The sequence below is a fragment of the Lepidothrix coronata genome, unplaced genomic scaffold, assembly GCF_001604755.1.
Source record: "Lepidothrix coronata isolate B3197 unplaced genomic scaffold, Lepidothrix_coronata-1.0 Scaffold38, whole genome shotgun sequence".
In the NCBI taxonomy this organism is placed as follows: Eukaryota; Metazoa; Chordata; class Aves; order Passeriformes; family Pipridae; genus Lepidothrix; species Lepidothrix coronata.
Window position 1 is genome coordinate 5,751,687 of NW_016690218.1, and position 15,189 is coordinate 5,766,875.

At 35.8% G+C, this 15,189-nt stretch overlaps 1 protein-coding gene across 9 annotated transcripts in view; it reads left to right on the forward strand.

Annotated features, from left to right (window-relative positions):
• The window catches only part of USH2A (usherin), a 379,818-nt gene that overhangs the window by 233,383 nt on the left and 131,246 nt on the right, over positions 1 to 15,189 (forward strand). For all 9 annotated transcript variants that reach the window (XR_001874412.1, XM_017812861.1, XM_017812864.1 and 6 more), the window contains 2 exons: positions 7,735 to 7,885; positions 8,056 to 8,198. Coding sequence is in view for 8 of the 9 variants with exons in the window: in XM_017812861.1 (XP_017668350.1) it covers positions 7,735 to 7,885; positions 8,056 to 8,198 (294 nt within the window). In the remaining variant the exon portion in view is untranslated. The remainder of the gene's footprint in view (positions 1 to 7,734; positions 7,886 to 8,055; positions 8,199 to 15,189) is intronic.

Sequence of the window (15,189 nt, forward strand, 5' to 3'; positions counted from 1 at the left end):
GGAAAGTCTGTTATGGCCACAGTTGTTTCAAGGCCAAAAGGAAGTCCAGTGACCTGGATCTCACAGATACCTGTAGGATATTCAAGATATAATAAGACTGCACCACCCACTGTGCATAGTGGCACCCTAACACGAGCTAATCTATCATCTTGTCAGATCCATTTTCTATTTATGGGCACCTCAAGCTTGGTTTCCATCAGAAATGGTAGTATTTCACACTGTCCATTGTGTACTCCGAGAAATTTATGGATTAAAAATAATATAGGTAATCTTTTTGCAGATCTAATTTATTTTTAAGCCTGTATTTTTCTCCAGTCTGTACATACAGAAATATATAAACTGATGCTTCTGTCAAAATGCAAATCAACTGGTAAAACTTGAGTTTTCTACCACCAGGGTAGTCTATTCTTTAACAGTTCTCTGGCACATTCATCATGCAGGAGTGCACATCATGCTGTTACTTGAACCAGGAGACTTCTTATTTAATGACAACATTCACGTCTTTTCTAAGTGTCTCACTTTCTTTAGCATTCAGTTAAGGTTGCTGTATTTTCTTAGTTTCTTTTGCCACACTGGGTGGAGATATAGAATCATTTAGGCAGGAAAAGACCTTTAAGATCATCAAGACCAACCTTTATCCTAACACTATCTAGCCCACCACTAATCCGTGTCCCTGTGCACCACTTCTATACATCTTTTAGATACCTCCAGGGACAGTGACTTCACCACTTCCCTGGGCAGCCTGTTCCAGTTCTTGAAAACCTTATATAGAAAACAATATTTGCAGAGGCCATGGTTTTGAATATCATGTTAACCTTTAGCTTTCAGTCATAAAATAAATCAATATTAAAAATTAATTTTCAACAAATTATATTTCAGACTGATACATATGCTTCTTGTAACATCACCACCTCTGTACCTTTTATCTTTCTTCATCTTCTATGTTAGAGTCCCCTCCATTGAACTATTAGACTGAAAAAGAGTTGATTGGAAAATCAGCTTGTGCATCTACTTTCCTTAAAATCAATTTATCTCATTTCTGTTAAACAATTGTTTAGTCTGATGTAGATATGAAAACTTCGTTCCAGAAATTTAATCCCATTGCTCTATGTCTTGTTTCCCAGGATTCTCTTTGTCGTTGCAAAACTTCTGTGAAGCTGAAGATTCCTATATGCCTATCACTTTTCTATTGTTCTTTAAGCTAATGTTCTTTAAGTTAGGTTTAAACTTTCTTCCCTGGTCTTTTCCCGACCTGAATAATACATTTTTTTTGGTTGCTTTTTGGGAGCCTTTGGATTTCCAGAACTATCTAAGAACTCTTTAGTTTCAAACAAGAAGTAAAAAGTTTAAAAGCCAGCCTGTAGTTCACTGAAATCGTACCAACATTTAGAAATAAATGGTAATTTAGGTGAGAGTCTCCTCACTAGCAATCTACAAGACTCTCACCAGAGATGTTTCCATCAGTGTAGAAGCTACCATACCTGCCTCTGGTCATAGCTCTCTGATGCCAGATATTAGGGAAGCTGTAAGATTTTGAAGGTGTTGTCAAATTTCACCATCTTCCTTTAAAAAAAAAAAACAAACAAAAAAACCCCAAACCCCAAAAAACCAGCTACAAAAAAACCCATCAATAATAATAATAAAAAACCAAACCCCCAAATCCTCCTGAAATTAATCTCTAAAGCTGCTTCATGCAGGAAGCTGAAGCTGTTGCATGAAGATAGACAGGATCTTGTTCCCTCTGCTCTTGCCACATCTGTCCCCGTAAATAAAAAGAGGCAGATCTGGTATTTTCTCAAAGCTACTTCACAGAGATATTTAATTCTCCAGTAACCAGACTCACGATTAACCAGCAGGAGCTGTTTGTTTAATTGCAGTTTCTGCCTGATTTTGTAATACCATTCCTTATGTTTTTTCCTCATAGTATTTAAAAAAAAATTAACGTTGTTATATGGCAGTTATTGGCTAGCCATCCTTTTAAACAGTCTGATGAATAATTAGTTTTACTGGGCAGTTATAAATTCTAGCCAATGTCTTTATTACAGGTATTAAAATCATTAATCATTCAGCTAATTGCTTATTGGCATTCTTTTGTAGCTTTTAGAGTTTAGTAAAGTTCTTGCTGAGTAAGATGGACAAACTTCTAGCTAGCATGAGGAAGGAAGGCAGTTTACTTCTTATGTAGAGGTAAGGTGACAAATCTATAAGACATTTTTATGGTGTTGACCTCAGTAAAATACAGCACTTAGGAACTGAGCATCTCTTACACATACTTTTACTTGAGACCCAGGCCCAGATTGCAGGTGTTGAGGTTGTACATGATGAAAAGTTCATTAAAAGGAGGGAGGATCTCTGATTTCGGGGTTTTTTTTTTAGCTAGAACAGTATTAATGAAGAATAAGAAAGCCTGCTTTGGGATTTCAAAAGACAATTGTCTTAAACGTCAGGTTTGCAGGTCACGGAATAAAGCCTAAGTTGATTTTTAGGGCCTTACTAAAATTGTGCTCTGCAACTTGGAATACCAAATAGTGCAAGTGGAGAAGAATCTGCAGTTAGAGCTTACACACTCAATTGAGATACAGATAAATTTTAGATTTTTTTTCAAACATCATATTTTTCTCAATGATATTGTGCCTTACAAGTACAAGTAACATTAAAGATTGGATTTACTCCAAAGTTTATGAAGGCTTTAAGCTACTCCTTTATGTCTCTCTAGTTACTTTTTCCCCAAACACAGCTTCCTTACTTCCCAAGGCAAATGTGCCAGAGAGGGGAAAGCAAGAAGGCCACCATGAACCTTTCACATTTTATGTTTCCAAGTGCATGGTTGCATGTTGAATAAGGGTGTGTTGTCCTTAGTATGTGTATTATTAGATGGAGATATAACTGTAACTGAAAACATCCATCAGTGAAATTATAAAATTAGAAAGAAAATACAAGAACATTCTGTGCATTCTCTAGTCATTGAGAGTGTGAAAAACAACATGGTTGAACATATATATTGAATGAAAAAATCAAAACCAACTGCTTATATTCACGATATGCCGAGAAGGAAAAATAACTGGGAAAAGAGGGTTAAAAACCAGACCGGAGTAAACTTCAATGAACCTGTGAAGATAAGAAACAAAAAAAGCAATCTTCTGCTTTGCCAAGAGATAAAGGTTTATAACTAGCATGCCGTTCTCGTGATGACATATGGCCCAGCATCATGGCCTGTCTTTCACTGAAATAAAACAAAAACACATGCCCATGTTGAGAATTATGGGGAATGCAATGACTGGAATTATTTGGACTGAGCAAACAACTAGATAACAGGCATACCTGGGAAAATCAGAAGAAACAAATGTCAACGTGCAGAACATATTGCCTTAAAAAGTGCCATAATGAGATGATCTCAGTATGGGCACCTAAAATAGAAAATAAATCAGGAGTATCTGAACAAGCACTACAATGAGATAAAGAAATGGGGTTTGCGAATTGAACCTGGAAAAGAGGAAGAGTAGTCATGACAGAGCGAGACATTCATCTAAAGGAAGTCTGAAACTTTTCCTTGCTGTTATGGCACACACTGTGGAAAGCCTATTTTCCTCCTCTGTAGTTAGATACCTGCAGTTATCATTTGCATCCGTGTGTTTGAAATATATTTTATAAGGTACAAAGGTATCATCTGTGCCAAATATTTTATATATGCAGATGTGTCAAATTTTAGAGTTACATTTACATAGTTCCAAACTCTTCTAGCTGCCTATCTAGAGATATTATGGATACAGTGGGGCAAATATATCTGATCACTGTTAAAAGCAGTGACACTTCAAAATTGGTGTGAGTTTGCACCAATTTAATAGATATGTAATCGAGTTCTACTGGTTTTCTTCTTCTCATGAAAGATTAATAGTGCAGATATTTTTATGACTAAATAATCTAGTATTGTCCTAGTGGTTGTTCACCTTTTTATAGTCCTACTCAGTCATCTACTTTCAGAGAATTTACATTTCAGATAAATCCTCATGATAAATATAATGAATAACTCTCAGAAAAAAATAAGCTTTCACCATGGAATAAAAATTTAAGCACAATCATTTCACACAATGCTTGCTGTCCTAAAATAAACAAATACTTAAGCTGTTACTGCATATGTTGTTTAAGATAAGGAAATTGAGGCAAGAAGTTGAGGCACTTTTCAAAGGCTGCATAGCACATTACTGGCTGAGCAGGGATGGGATCTTTCTTGACCTATTTGCATGTACCTGAGTATCTGGAAAACAATGTATAATTGTCATCTTGAAACAACTTTCAGGTTTTTTTGTTTTGTGGAACTGTTTATTAATTCTTTGATTAGAATTGACATCTGATTAAATATTTTATTCTGCCTTTGTAGTCTCTTCATATACGAAGCATGACTTTCTGCCCTGCTAAGTGAGAATTTACCGGGCTAGATGTTGATTCAGTAGGTTGCAAGTGGAGTGCTTGCCCCCTGAGGGTCATATTAAAGCTCAAGGGGAGTTTTTTGAGCAACATTGCATCTTAAAGATGATATATCAAGCTGATAGATACATAGCTCTTCTGTTGCGAAATTCACAGTAGAATTATTGCTTGTTGCCAGTTATTACTTGGGTAGTAAGGAGTCTCTTGGGAATATGGATTGGATAAAAAGGGTTAAGCTGAGGGAAATGTTACACTGAAGACCTTGGTGATGAGGAGTGTTCCAAATAGTCAGAGGATGTTTTGTGTGCAAATTAGAATTACCATTTTGGGGGGTAAGTGCTCTGTAGTTTTAATGAGCAAATCGTGATTAGTTTAATAGAGTGCCTCTCTCATTATGACTCAGCAGAGACTTGACAATTTATTTGCTATACCTTCCTGCCCCCCTACCCCATTCCTTTGGAAGCATTGAGCTGAGAATACTTGCTGGTGCATAGCTGAGGACATTACCTGTGGGCTACAGGAAGTCTTTCAAATAAATAAATTTGCTGTATGTTTGAACGTGTTGGTTTGGAAGTAGTGGGCTTGGCTTGTTCTACAGGTCAGTCGACTTTCACAGTAGAGATTTGTCCAAATTTTCTACTCTTCCCTATGCTGTGCTTTTGTTGGTAGAAGAGATTTGAACATTTAGCAGAGATTACCTACGCCATTAAAATAACATCGACACAGTGGAATTGTTATTGACATTTAGACAGCTACATCTTTGTTTTTTGATGAACATTCCTGTATCGCTGTAATAGCCACCTCTCTACATACATAAAGATTAATCAGAGCTTTTACTTTGTAGATCTCAGAGAGCTTTACAAAGGAGGATAAGTATTATTATCTCAGTTTAACAGATTGGTAAATGAAAGACAAAGGTGAAGTGATGTGTCCTGACAGAACTGGAAATAAATTTAACACTTCTACCTCCTCAGTGAGTTGCTCACACTGCCTCCTCAGTATCAATGTGAACTTTGGCTTCCTGGCCAAATTACAGGTCAGCTAATTAGATTCATTTTTAGATGTAGCTTTTTTTCCTGTGTAGAATTTCTGGTGCATTTTAAGCTGCAGACAGTTTAGTTTTAAATGAGGTAGTACCCTGCTTTGAAGGGATATTGAGTTTTCCCATTGGTGTCAGCTTATAAAAATACTTAAAAATCCTCTACTACAAGTTTTTACATTAATTGTGTCATCTTTATCATGCTGGCTCCATTTGCCTTCTAACAACTTCAGGAATCACTTTATAAAGGATGCCAAAATAATTCATGATTATCTGTGAGTATTGTACTTTACATCCATAAGATTTAAAACCTCTTATTGTACAACTTAAATCCAACGTCACTTATGTTGCTGCTAAACAGAACAATGTTAAGTGAGGTAAATCTATTTTCTCCATTTTACTGTGAGAGTGAACTTCACATACAGACACATTTGGTGTGCAGATGTTTGTTTTTGATGGCTCAGCTGGAGGAATATTGGGGGCTGTTTAAGTTAAATCAGCCATCTTCTTCCCTCCGAGTTGAGGTGCTCACAAGCTTTTGATTGGCCTTGAAGGTATTGGCAATGGATTTGCAGACCATGAATTACCTTAGTCTCAGAGATCCTCTGGATTTGGAAACAGGAGGATTTTCAGGTTTACTTGGGATTTACTGGAGCCTTATTGCCTAGGTCTAGTAACAGCAGCAGGAGGGAACATTCAAAGGCAGCCAGGCTGGCTCAAGTCCCCAGATTATATGTTTTCTTTTTCACAGTGACAGAGAGGAGCATAAGGGAGTGATGGAAGCTGGAGATTCTGTTCCACTTCATCGTGTCCTGAAAAAACACAGGAGGGCTGCAGGGCTAGGGGCAAATTCTCAGAAGTAAAATACCTTGTCATAACACCAGTATTCCAGTCTTTAGTAAAAATTTTGTATGAGAACTAGCAGACCTTGAACTTAAAGTAAAGGGAATAAATATCTAGATTGGAGCAGGGTATGTCTTGTGCATTTCTGCACAATACAATGTAGAACTGGAACTGAAAAATTTTACTTAGGTATAACTATGTATAATCAGAGTAAAAATGTCAGATCCTAGTTCACATATCTCTGTATGTATATATCAGTATAAATAAAAAATTATTATAAAAGACTGATGACTCTTTGGAGTCAATGCATCCTTTCACCTGTTTCAGGGAGAGAATGATTCAGACCATGCATCACAAAGTCTCTTTCTTTCCTCCTAGTAACCAACTCATATACAAGTGGAAAATGAAAATCATAAAACTTATTGTAAGTTTACTGTTGCTCATCTTAAAACTTCCAGCTTACGCCCTGAGGCTTACAACTACACTTAAAGTTACAAATCTGTGAGACTGTTTTTTTCCAATAGAGAGAAGAAGAAAATAACGGCAACTAAAAACATTTCTGTTGGAAAGACCAAAGGAGAAAAGCAAATAGTAACTACTGGACCATGAAAAGCAAAACTATTATACAAGAGTTTAAATTACAAAGACAGTAACTTTCCAGTACTTTAACTCTCTGGAAAAAAGCTACAGAGCTATGGCTACAGCTTTACATTATATATAAAGTTCCAGATGTGTTTATATGCAGAAAGTTCCTTCAACAGATTGATTTCTTCTAAAGAAAAGAAAAAGCCATAAACTCACAGGTGCAAATTGACATAGTTCTTTTTACTGCATGCAGTTAAAGGTCATTGGTGGTATCATTACTGACATGTTTTGATCTGCAGTTCCTTGGACTTCATAAAAATTAATTTCCTTAACAAAACAGTGGACTAGAGTCTGATATTTCAGTGAATCTATTTTGATTTCTACCCAAAGATATTCTTCGCTTAAAATTTCTTCTGTTTTCTTTTAAATTATTATTCATTCATAATGGTAAGAAGGTATCTGAATGATAAAAATTCTGATCAGTTTTACTCTTGCTCGGTAGCATTTCTGTGGGCATTTTCTTAGCTTCTCAGGGTGGCAGAGCTGGGCACAAGGAGAAGTAGATAATATTTGAACAGGTGGTAGAAAATATGTTGCTTCTGAATTACTTTTGGTGTTTGGAGGTTTGCTTTTAGCAAAATGATATTCACATAACTGTGTTGGAAAGAAGAAAATTAAGAAATACCATTGTTCAGTAGTGAAAATGTTAAACTAAATGGACCATGTCAACATTACTTTTGATCCTGAGGAACAGTTTTTCCAGTATATGGAGCATTTTGTTTCCACGCGGCATATGTTCTCCATGGTTTTCTCTGCTCTAATTCATCCATGTTTTTCAACAGCTCCAGATGGCGTGATGCCTCCAAGGCTTTCATCTGCCGCTCCGACCAGTCTTCAGGTTGTCTGGTCTACACCAGTTCGCAACAACGCCCCAGGCACACCCAGCTACCAACTCCAGATGCGGCGGAGGAATTCTGCTGGTGACATTTTAGAGTACGCAGACCATAGCAAGACCACCGTCAAGTGCTCAGCAAGAGAAGTCCTGTTATCTTAAATGTGGCTCACCTTTAGGGTGGCTGGTTTTGTTACAAGATGTAATGTTTTAGTCTTTCTTTAAGTGCTGAGATGCTTTATGATGTAACTCGCGCTGTTTTTCTTTGCAGTTTGCTTCCCAGCCCTACTGCTTCTTTACAACACAGGGTTGAAGACCTTCAGCCATACACTGAGTATGAGATGAGAGTGGTTGCCTCCAATGGTTATGGCAATGCTTATAGCAACTGGACTTCAATGACTACAGCAGAGGACAGTAAGGATCTTATTTAACTCCCTTTAGCAGAAAATATAAATAATGGTTCAGCTGCCATTGTACATAATTTCTTTAAGTTATCTAGCTTTTTTGGTTAAATAGCAATCCTATATTTCCTTCTGTAATACTAACTTGCAGGAATGACTCCTAAGAGATCAAGTATCTCTTGTCTTACATTTTCATTAAAAAATATGAATATTTACATGTATGTTTTGTGAAGCAGTATCTTATTTCTGTGTATAGTATCCCTCTGTCCGTATATAGTTCATATAAGGTTAGTTTAAGATACACTGGTAAGTACAGCTTTGTAAATGGCATTCCTTTATATTCAGGGACTTGATTCTGATTTCAGTCATATCAGAGAAAATAAGTTGAAGTTAATAGTATATGACGGTTGCCTTATCTCTGTGTTGAGAATACTTAAGCTGTACCACAGCTGAACAGAACTTTTCATTCCCAGTGATCTTTGTTAATTCAAAGTAGTGATCTACTGGACAAACTGGGTTTGTCATTGTTAATCCCATCACTTTCCTTGTTAATAGTTCTGTATACTGCAGACTCACTCCACATAATTTGTTCAACAGTCCCTTGACTTAACAAACAGGTATCATTATATAGGTACAACCAGTTAGTTGACCAGGTAGGATTTTGTACCTGATTCAATATGTAAGCAGAAACATATGACGGATTTTGAGCTTGTTGTTCATAATACATATAGAAAACTCATAATTTCCAGATTTTTTAAAGAAGCTGAGCCATTAATTTTCTCCTACAAGGTAGCAGGATATCTAATAGCACATTTTTTGGAAAAATCTATTGTTTTCGAATATATTAGTAGCCTTCTTTTTTTTTTTTCCAATCAGTAATGGATGACACCATTTTCCCAATTTTTAGAGAAATTAAGTATTTTCTAAAGAGATTTTTCCTGTTATATCTTGTTAAATAAGAAATTAAGTAATTCTGAACAGGAAAAGGCAGGGAGGGTGGGGAGTCTTTCATTGCCTTCTCAGCCTTCACACCCCACCTTGTGGACTTAACGCTACTTAATACTGATATGAGATTTGCATTTCAGACTGTAAATTCAACCTAATGCTTATATGCAATTGTTGTAGCAAATATTCAATGCTGGTGACTCCATTTTAGTCCCTTCTCTAAATAGATAGCTGTCTATCTTGAGAAAACACTATGAAGAAAATATGTGTGTTCCCACAGTTGTAAAACATTTTTTCTTTGAAGCTGAACAAATGATTCACAATGGAAATTTATCTGATAAATTAATTTAAGCTCCAAAGGTATAAATACTTCTATAAGCATGCTACCTGTAACTAATTACCTAATAAATGTAAGTTCTGAACTTGGTCTTTAGACACTGGAGCTGTCTTATCTAACTGTAGATCAGAAATCTTTTCTGAGATTTAGTTATTTCATTGTAATTGTTTGTTAACAAAAGTGGATAGAATATTATTGAACTTACTTGTCTACATTCATAGTCTAAATGCAACCAGTCTCCTATGACTATTTTGATCAAATTGCCATGATTGTTTAGCTCTGGTCTGACGGTTCATAGTGTTGTTTCTTCTCAGATAGAAGGAGCACGGAAGTACATTTATAAGGCATCACTTGTTAGTAATATAAAAATTATTTTTGTGCAAAGTAGTAAGTTTAGAATTTTAAAATTCTCTTTTGAGGAGTTTGAGATAGGGCAGAAAACCTACACCGGAGATGCATTCCTATATAGTCTTTTTGAACATGTAGGTCACCTGCTGTATAGAACTTGGATGCTCTTTGTGCACCACCATGAAGTGCTACCTTTGCAAAACCTGGCTGCAAATATATCTTAAGTTAGTATGGGAGGTTGCCAAAGGAAACTTAAGAACAAGAAAATGAAAATATAATGATTTTGCCAGTGTTTATGCAATTGAAATATTTTGAGACTGACAAACAACTCACCTCTTCTGCTATGATGCTTCATCTTTGTTTCTTAGCTTAAAACAAAGGTCTGTAGTTCAGTTATAAACTCCATGTCTCCAAGGGGAAAATTATTTTCCTTAAATTGTCCACTTCCATTTGCATCAATATTGCTATAGAATATATACTGATGTATCCCCAGTATCCAACAACCCTTGTAATTTAAAAAAACCAGAACCACCCAACTTTCAGTGGTGACAGAGGTCTCTGTTTTTTGGTGTCATTGTGGAGGGCTGCCATCTGTAAAAGGATATTCAGCTCAATTGCTTAAATTGAATGATTGTCATTGGGTCTAAGCAGTATTTTGTCAAGGTTTCAACATGTTTCTTGTAAAACTGCCTATACTGACAGTTTGTTGCAGAAGTACACAATAGCTGGCCCTACTCACCAGTAGGCTTTAACTGTTTGAAGTACAATTTAACGGTAGAAATTTCCCATATTTCTTACTCTGTTGAAATATATGTGTGTACACACGTTCTTACTGAATTTTATTCAGTGAATATATGCCTTTTTTTGTTTCACCAAAGCATAAAGTATCTATAGGAATAAAATATAAGCATGTGTGTGTGTCTATGTGCACATACACTTGACAGCAATAGATGTAAATCAACACACCCACTTTTAAAGTCAATAGAATTGTAATAATACAAGATGATTTCATAATGTATCTGTGTATTATATTTTATTTATCATAAATACCTAGTAAAATAGGAGGATATTAGGAATGATAAAAGAAAAATTAGCAAATGCTGCCATAAAAATCTCTTGTTTCTGACAATGAAATGCCTTAATATTCAGATTAATAGATTTGGGGTATTTTTTAATGCAAGAAAAAATGTAAATGATTTTAAAATACTTCCATTTACATGATAGTGACATTAGTAACTGATTCCATGCATTTTTTAAAGTCTAAACCTGCTCATGGCAGATAACAATAATATACATACCTCTGAATATTTTAAAACCTGCTAAACAGGCATTAATAAAAGATGTTTGTTCCAGTGATCTTGGTCAGTATAGCATCAGACTATTTACTGAGAGAGTATCTACAAATAGAAACAGTTGATGAAGTTTCTGGATTAGAGCTTGCTTTCAGTAACTTGAATGTAAATTTAAGATAGCTCTCTTGCGATCAGTGTGATGACCACTGAACTGAGAGGTCAGTATGTACTGTTGAACTGAGAGCAGAATTTCTTCCATTGCATTCAGAAATAAAATGAAATCTTCTAGATATAAAAAAGAAGATACCAGTTAGGTTTTCCCTTTAGATATGGCAAGTCTTTGAACTATCTCAGAGGGGGAGTTGCAAAGATGTTGGTTATAGTTACCTAAAGCTGGCCCAATGGCAGTGCCTGTGTTCTTACAGTGTAGATTTAAGACTCACAAAATTATCTTGGCTGGGAGCAATCCACATGATGTGATTTTTGATCAGAGGGATAGCTCCCAAATGAGAGAGGTGTTTTTTATAGTGATTGAGAAAATCTGTCTTGGTTTGGACAAGTTTTGAGCTAGCAAAATCTCTACTTTCAAGAAAAGTTGCCTGTTACTTTGTTTGCTTTTGAATGTCCCCAAACCTGTCTGCAGCCCAATGAGTTCCATAGAGCAGGACATCTCAGTCACCAGCATGTTCTCTGTATTTGCTACGTTTCAGTTCCCTGAGTCAGTGTACAACTTCAATATGGAGAGCTCTTAAAAAAGTCCTTTTAAATGCACCTGGCTTGCACTAGCTGAAAGTAAAGATTTTGCGAGTTGCCTAGCAGGCAGTCTAATTTTTTACTTTTTATTTCTTACATAAGTGAGTGCAAGTCCATCTCTTTTATACGTAAAGAAGTTATAGACCAGCCCAGTGTTTATTTACAGTAAGTAATGTCAAAAGTACACAGTAGTCACTGGAAATCGTTGCATTTTGAAGTTGCTAGAGAAAAAAAGAACAATTGAGAAAAACCAAAAAAAAAAGTAATAGCTCCTGCAATGTATCAGCTGAATGTATCAGCTGAGCTATTTCTTGTCAAATCTGGGAAGCATTATTCCTGTCATATAGAGTGCTATGGTGTACTCCTCTGGCATGCTTACCACAAAGCTTTGGTTCCAAGATGAAGAGCACTACTCTCTTAAAGGTTCCTGAGGTAGAAAATAGAGATAGCCAATGCAGAACAAGAGGATAAGTGGTGCAGTTCACAACCTTTGGAAGCATTTGCTTTTTCTGGTGATTATATTTGCTGTCTGAGAAGACAAGTCTCCTATTTTAGCTATATAAGTTAGGACCAAAAAATTTAGGTATATAAACTAATCCACAAATAGTTGATCTGAATGTGATCACTTCTGCTCAAGAAAAATAAATGGAAACGGAAGCAAGAGAAGACAAAACCCGATGAGGTGATAAAGGGAAGAGAAATTCATGTGAAATACGTGACAGGGTGAATAGCGAAAGGACAGAACAAATTAAGCTGATTGAGTAGTGTGGCACATATGATAAGATGATCCTATAATAAATATTACTAACTACCCATACATGCCTACAAGTTAGGAATTAGAAGTTTCTTAACGGGTAGAACTGAAGTTGTGGAGCCAATGGAATATTTGGAGCAGTAGAGGGCAAAAAGTCTGAATACTCTGAAGACAGCTCTTAGTACGTATCTGAAGGGGTTCATATGGACTGCGTGTCATTGCATGAACAGCTTAATGACTTTTGAGTTCTGTGATCTGATGTGATAAAAGATTTCTGTGGTCCCTTGTGCCGAGAGCTACACAATTTGGATTTTCGGTAGTATATAAAAGACACCACAGTTTGTTAGTATGTATAATTTCATTGTCCATGTTCCTGAAAAGAGTAAATGATTCAAGAGTAAAAGGCGCAGAATTTTGATTCTGCTTAGTGAGAGAGTTTGCCAGCAAATCGGGTATTTCTCATTAGCTGTAAAGGGCAGTAGTCCAGGTACACATCTTAGTATATGTCTTATTAAATGTAAGTGTATATTCCCCCGAAATACATCCATGAGAGTGTAGCTCCTTGCTTCCCAAAACTCACAGCAAGTAAACAAATGTGTGGTTCTAATCATGGAATTAAAAAATATTAATGATGGGTTTGTGCCTTCATTTTAAGTTGAGTCTGAACTTTTGAAGCAGATGACCCAAATAGCCTGCCATAAAAGATAATTTCATTTGCCAAAATGAAACTACCTTCTAGTATTAATACTGTAATGAAATGGTTTGAAATATGAACTAAGACACTTAAGGAAAAAGATGCCCACTGTTCCCATGTTTAGTAGTTAGTTTTATAAACAATTATGTCCATGTAAAAAGCTTTATGATTTTATTTTCATCATTGACAGGCTGAGCTGTGTAGCTGTCATACTTTGCAGTCTTCCCTCCAGTGACAACCACATTGACAACATGTTATACTCCACATTGATTTTACAGTTAAGGAGCTGATTGTGATATATAGGGATTTTAAGAATTCAGCTGAGAGGCTGACTTTTGCCTTTTATCATTCCATTAAAATTTTATAACCATCTTTTTCATGTCATTTCATCCATGAATTCTTACTTTAAAAAGTGATAGCTACTGCTGTGAGCATAACTTTTTTCATGTTCAGAGCTTTTTATTGTATTAGCAAACTATCCCAATTATAGTTAATACTCATGTTTTACATAATTGTGGTGACCCTTTCAACCAAGGAGTATCGTACTAGTTGATTTGTATATAGAATTAGATGATTCTTCTTGCCATTTAAAAAGAAGCTGCACCAAATGAGTGTTGGGGACCAGGATTTAATGCTTTCCCATCCAGTGGGGCCAATTAAGCATCTCTCAAACGTCTTGTTTGAACTCAGAAAGTCTTAAAAGTCTCTCTTTTAAAAGGGCAGTAGGGAATGTGTGGGTAGGTATGCTAGCTACCAAAATACGCTTTCTGGAGGGGAGGAGGAGGGACTAGGGGGACCCAAAGTTTAGGTTTGACAGCTCCTCCCATACATTACAAATTGTCCTTAAGGAATCAGTCTGAACTCTGTTGGAATTGAAGCTCAGGTTCAACTAATTACCATGAATGTTTCACCTGTAATGCCTGCAACTTATTCAGCAGGAGTAAAAAGGCTTACCCACTCCCTTACAGCAAACTGCTTGAATATTGGGGGGCTTTCTTTGATCAGTTTTCTTTTTTTTTTTTTTCTGCTCCTGCAGAAGCTCACAGTTTAATAGCTTATTTATGAGGTGTAATTAGATAAAATGCAAGTTTGTGGTTCAGTGGTATTATATTTCAGCTTCTCTCCCCATTAAAGTAGAATTTACAGCAATGTATTTTCAAGGTCTTCAGTTCCAAAAAATATTCTTCTCTTTCCTGTCCACCCCTCCAAAAATTTTTGGTTTACAGAATATATATATAATTCAGATTTACATCTCCACCTCTTCATCTTTCATTGAAGTCTAAATAATGGACTGAATTTTGTTCCAACTTATGACCTAATTGATTTTACCCAAGAGTACATGCAAATACAATTTAATTACTCTTTACAACAGATCATCTTTTGTACTTGCAAATTCAGAGATCTAAATTAATCCTAGAGTGCACAAGCATTAAATACAGAACTCTGTCCTTCTTATCACTGAGAGTAGAGAAGGATATGTGATCCATCTGAGCTTTATGGAGTTCCTTTGTGATGCATCATATAATGAAAGGAAAAACACTGTTACTTTTCAAATTTAAAAGCAAAAAAAAACCCCAAAAACACTTGCTATACCAATTTTAAAGACATCAGTGGAATCTACCTCTCTTTGTATGTAGAGAAGAACAAGGACTTCAGCTGTTATTCAAAAATATAGAAGGAGTAACTTATTGTGCTGAATTTATTTGATTCCTTTCCCCCCCCTCTCTTTTTTCACTTAAAAATTATCAGGAATTATTTGACTTCTTGTGAAATAAATTATTTTTCCTATAATGTTCCCTGTGGTTTGGACACCAGGAATTAAATGATAGTGTTGTTGACTACTATGGAATTCAGCACATACTGTGTTGTGTGTCCTGAAGT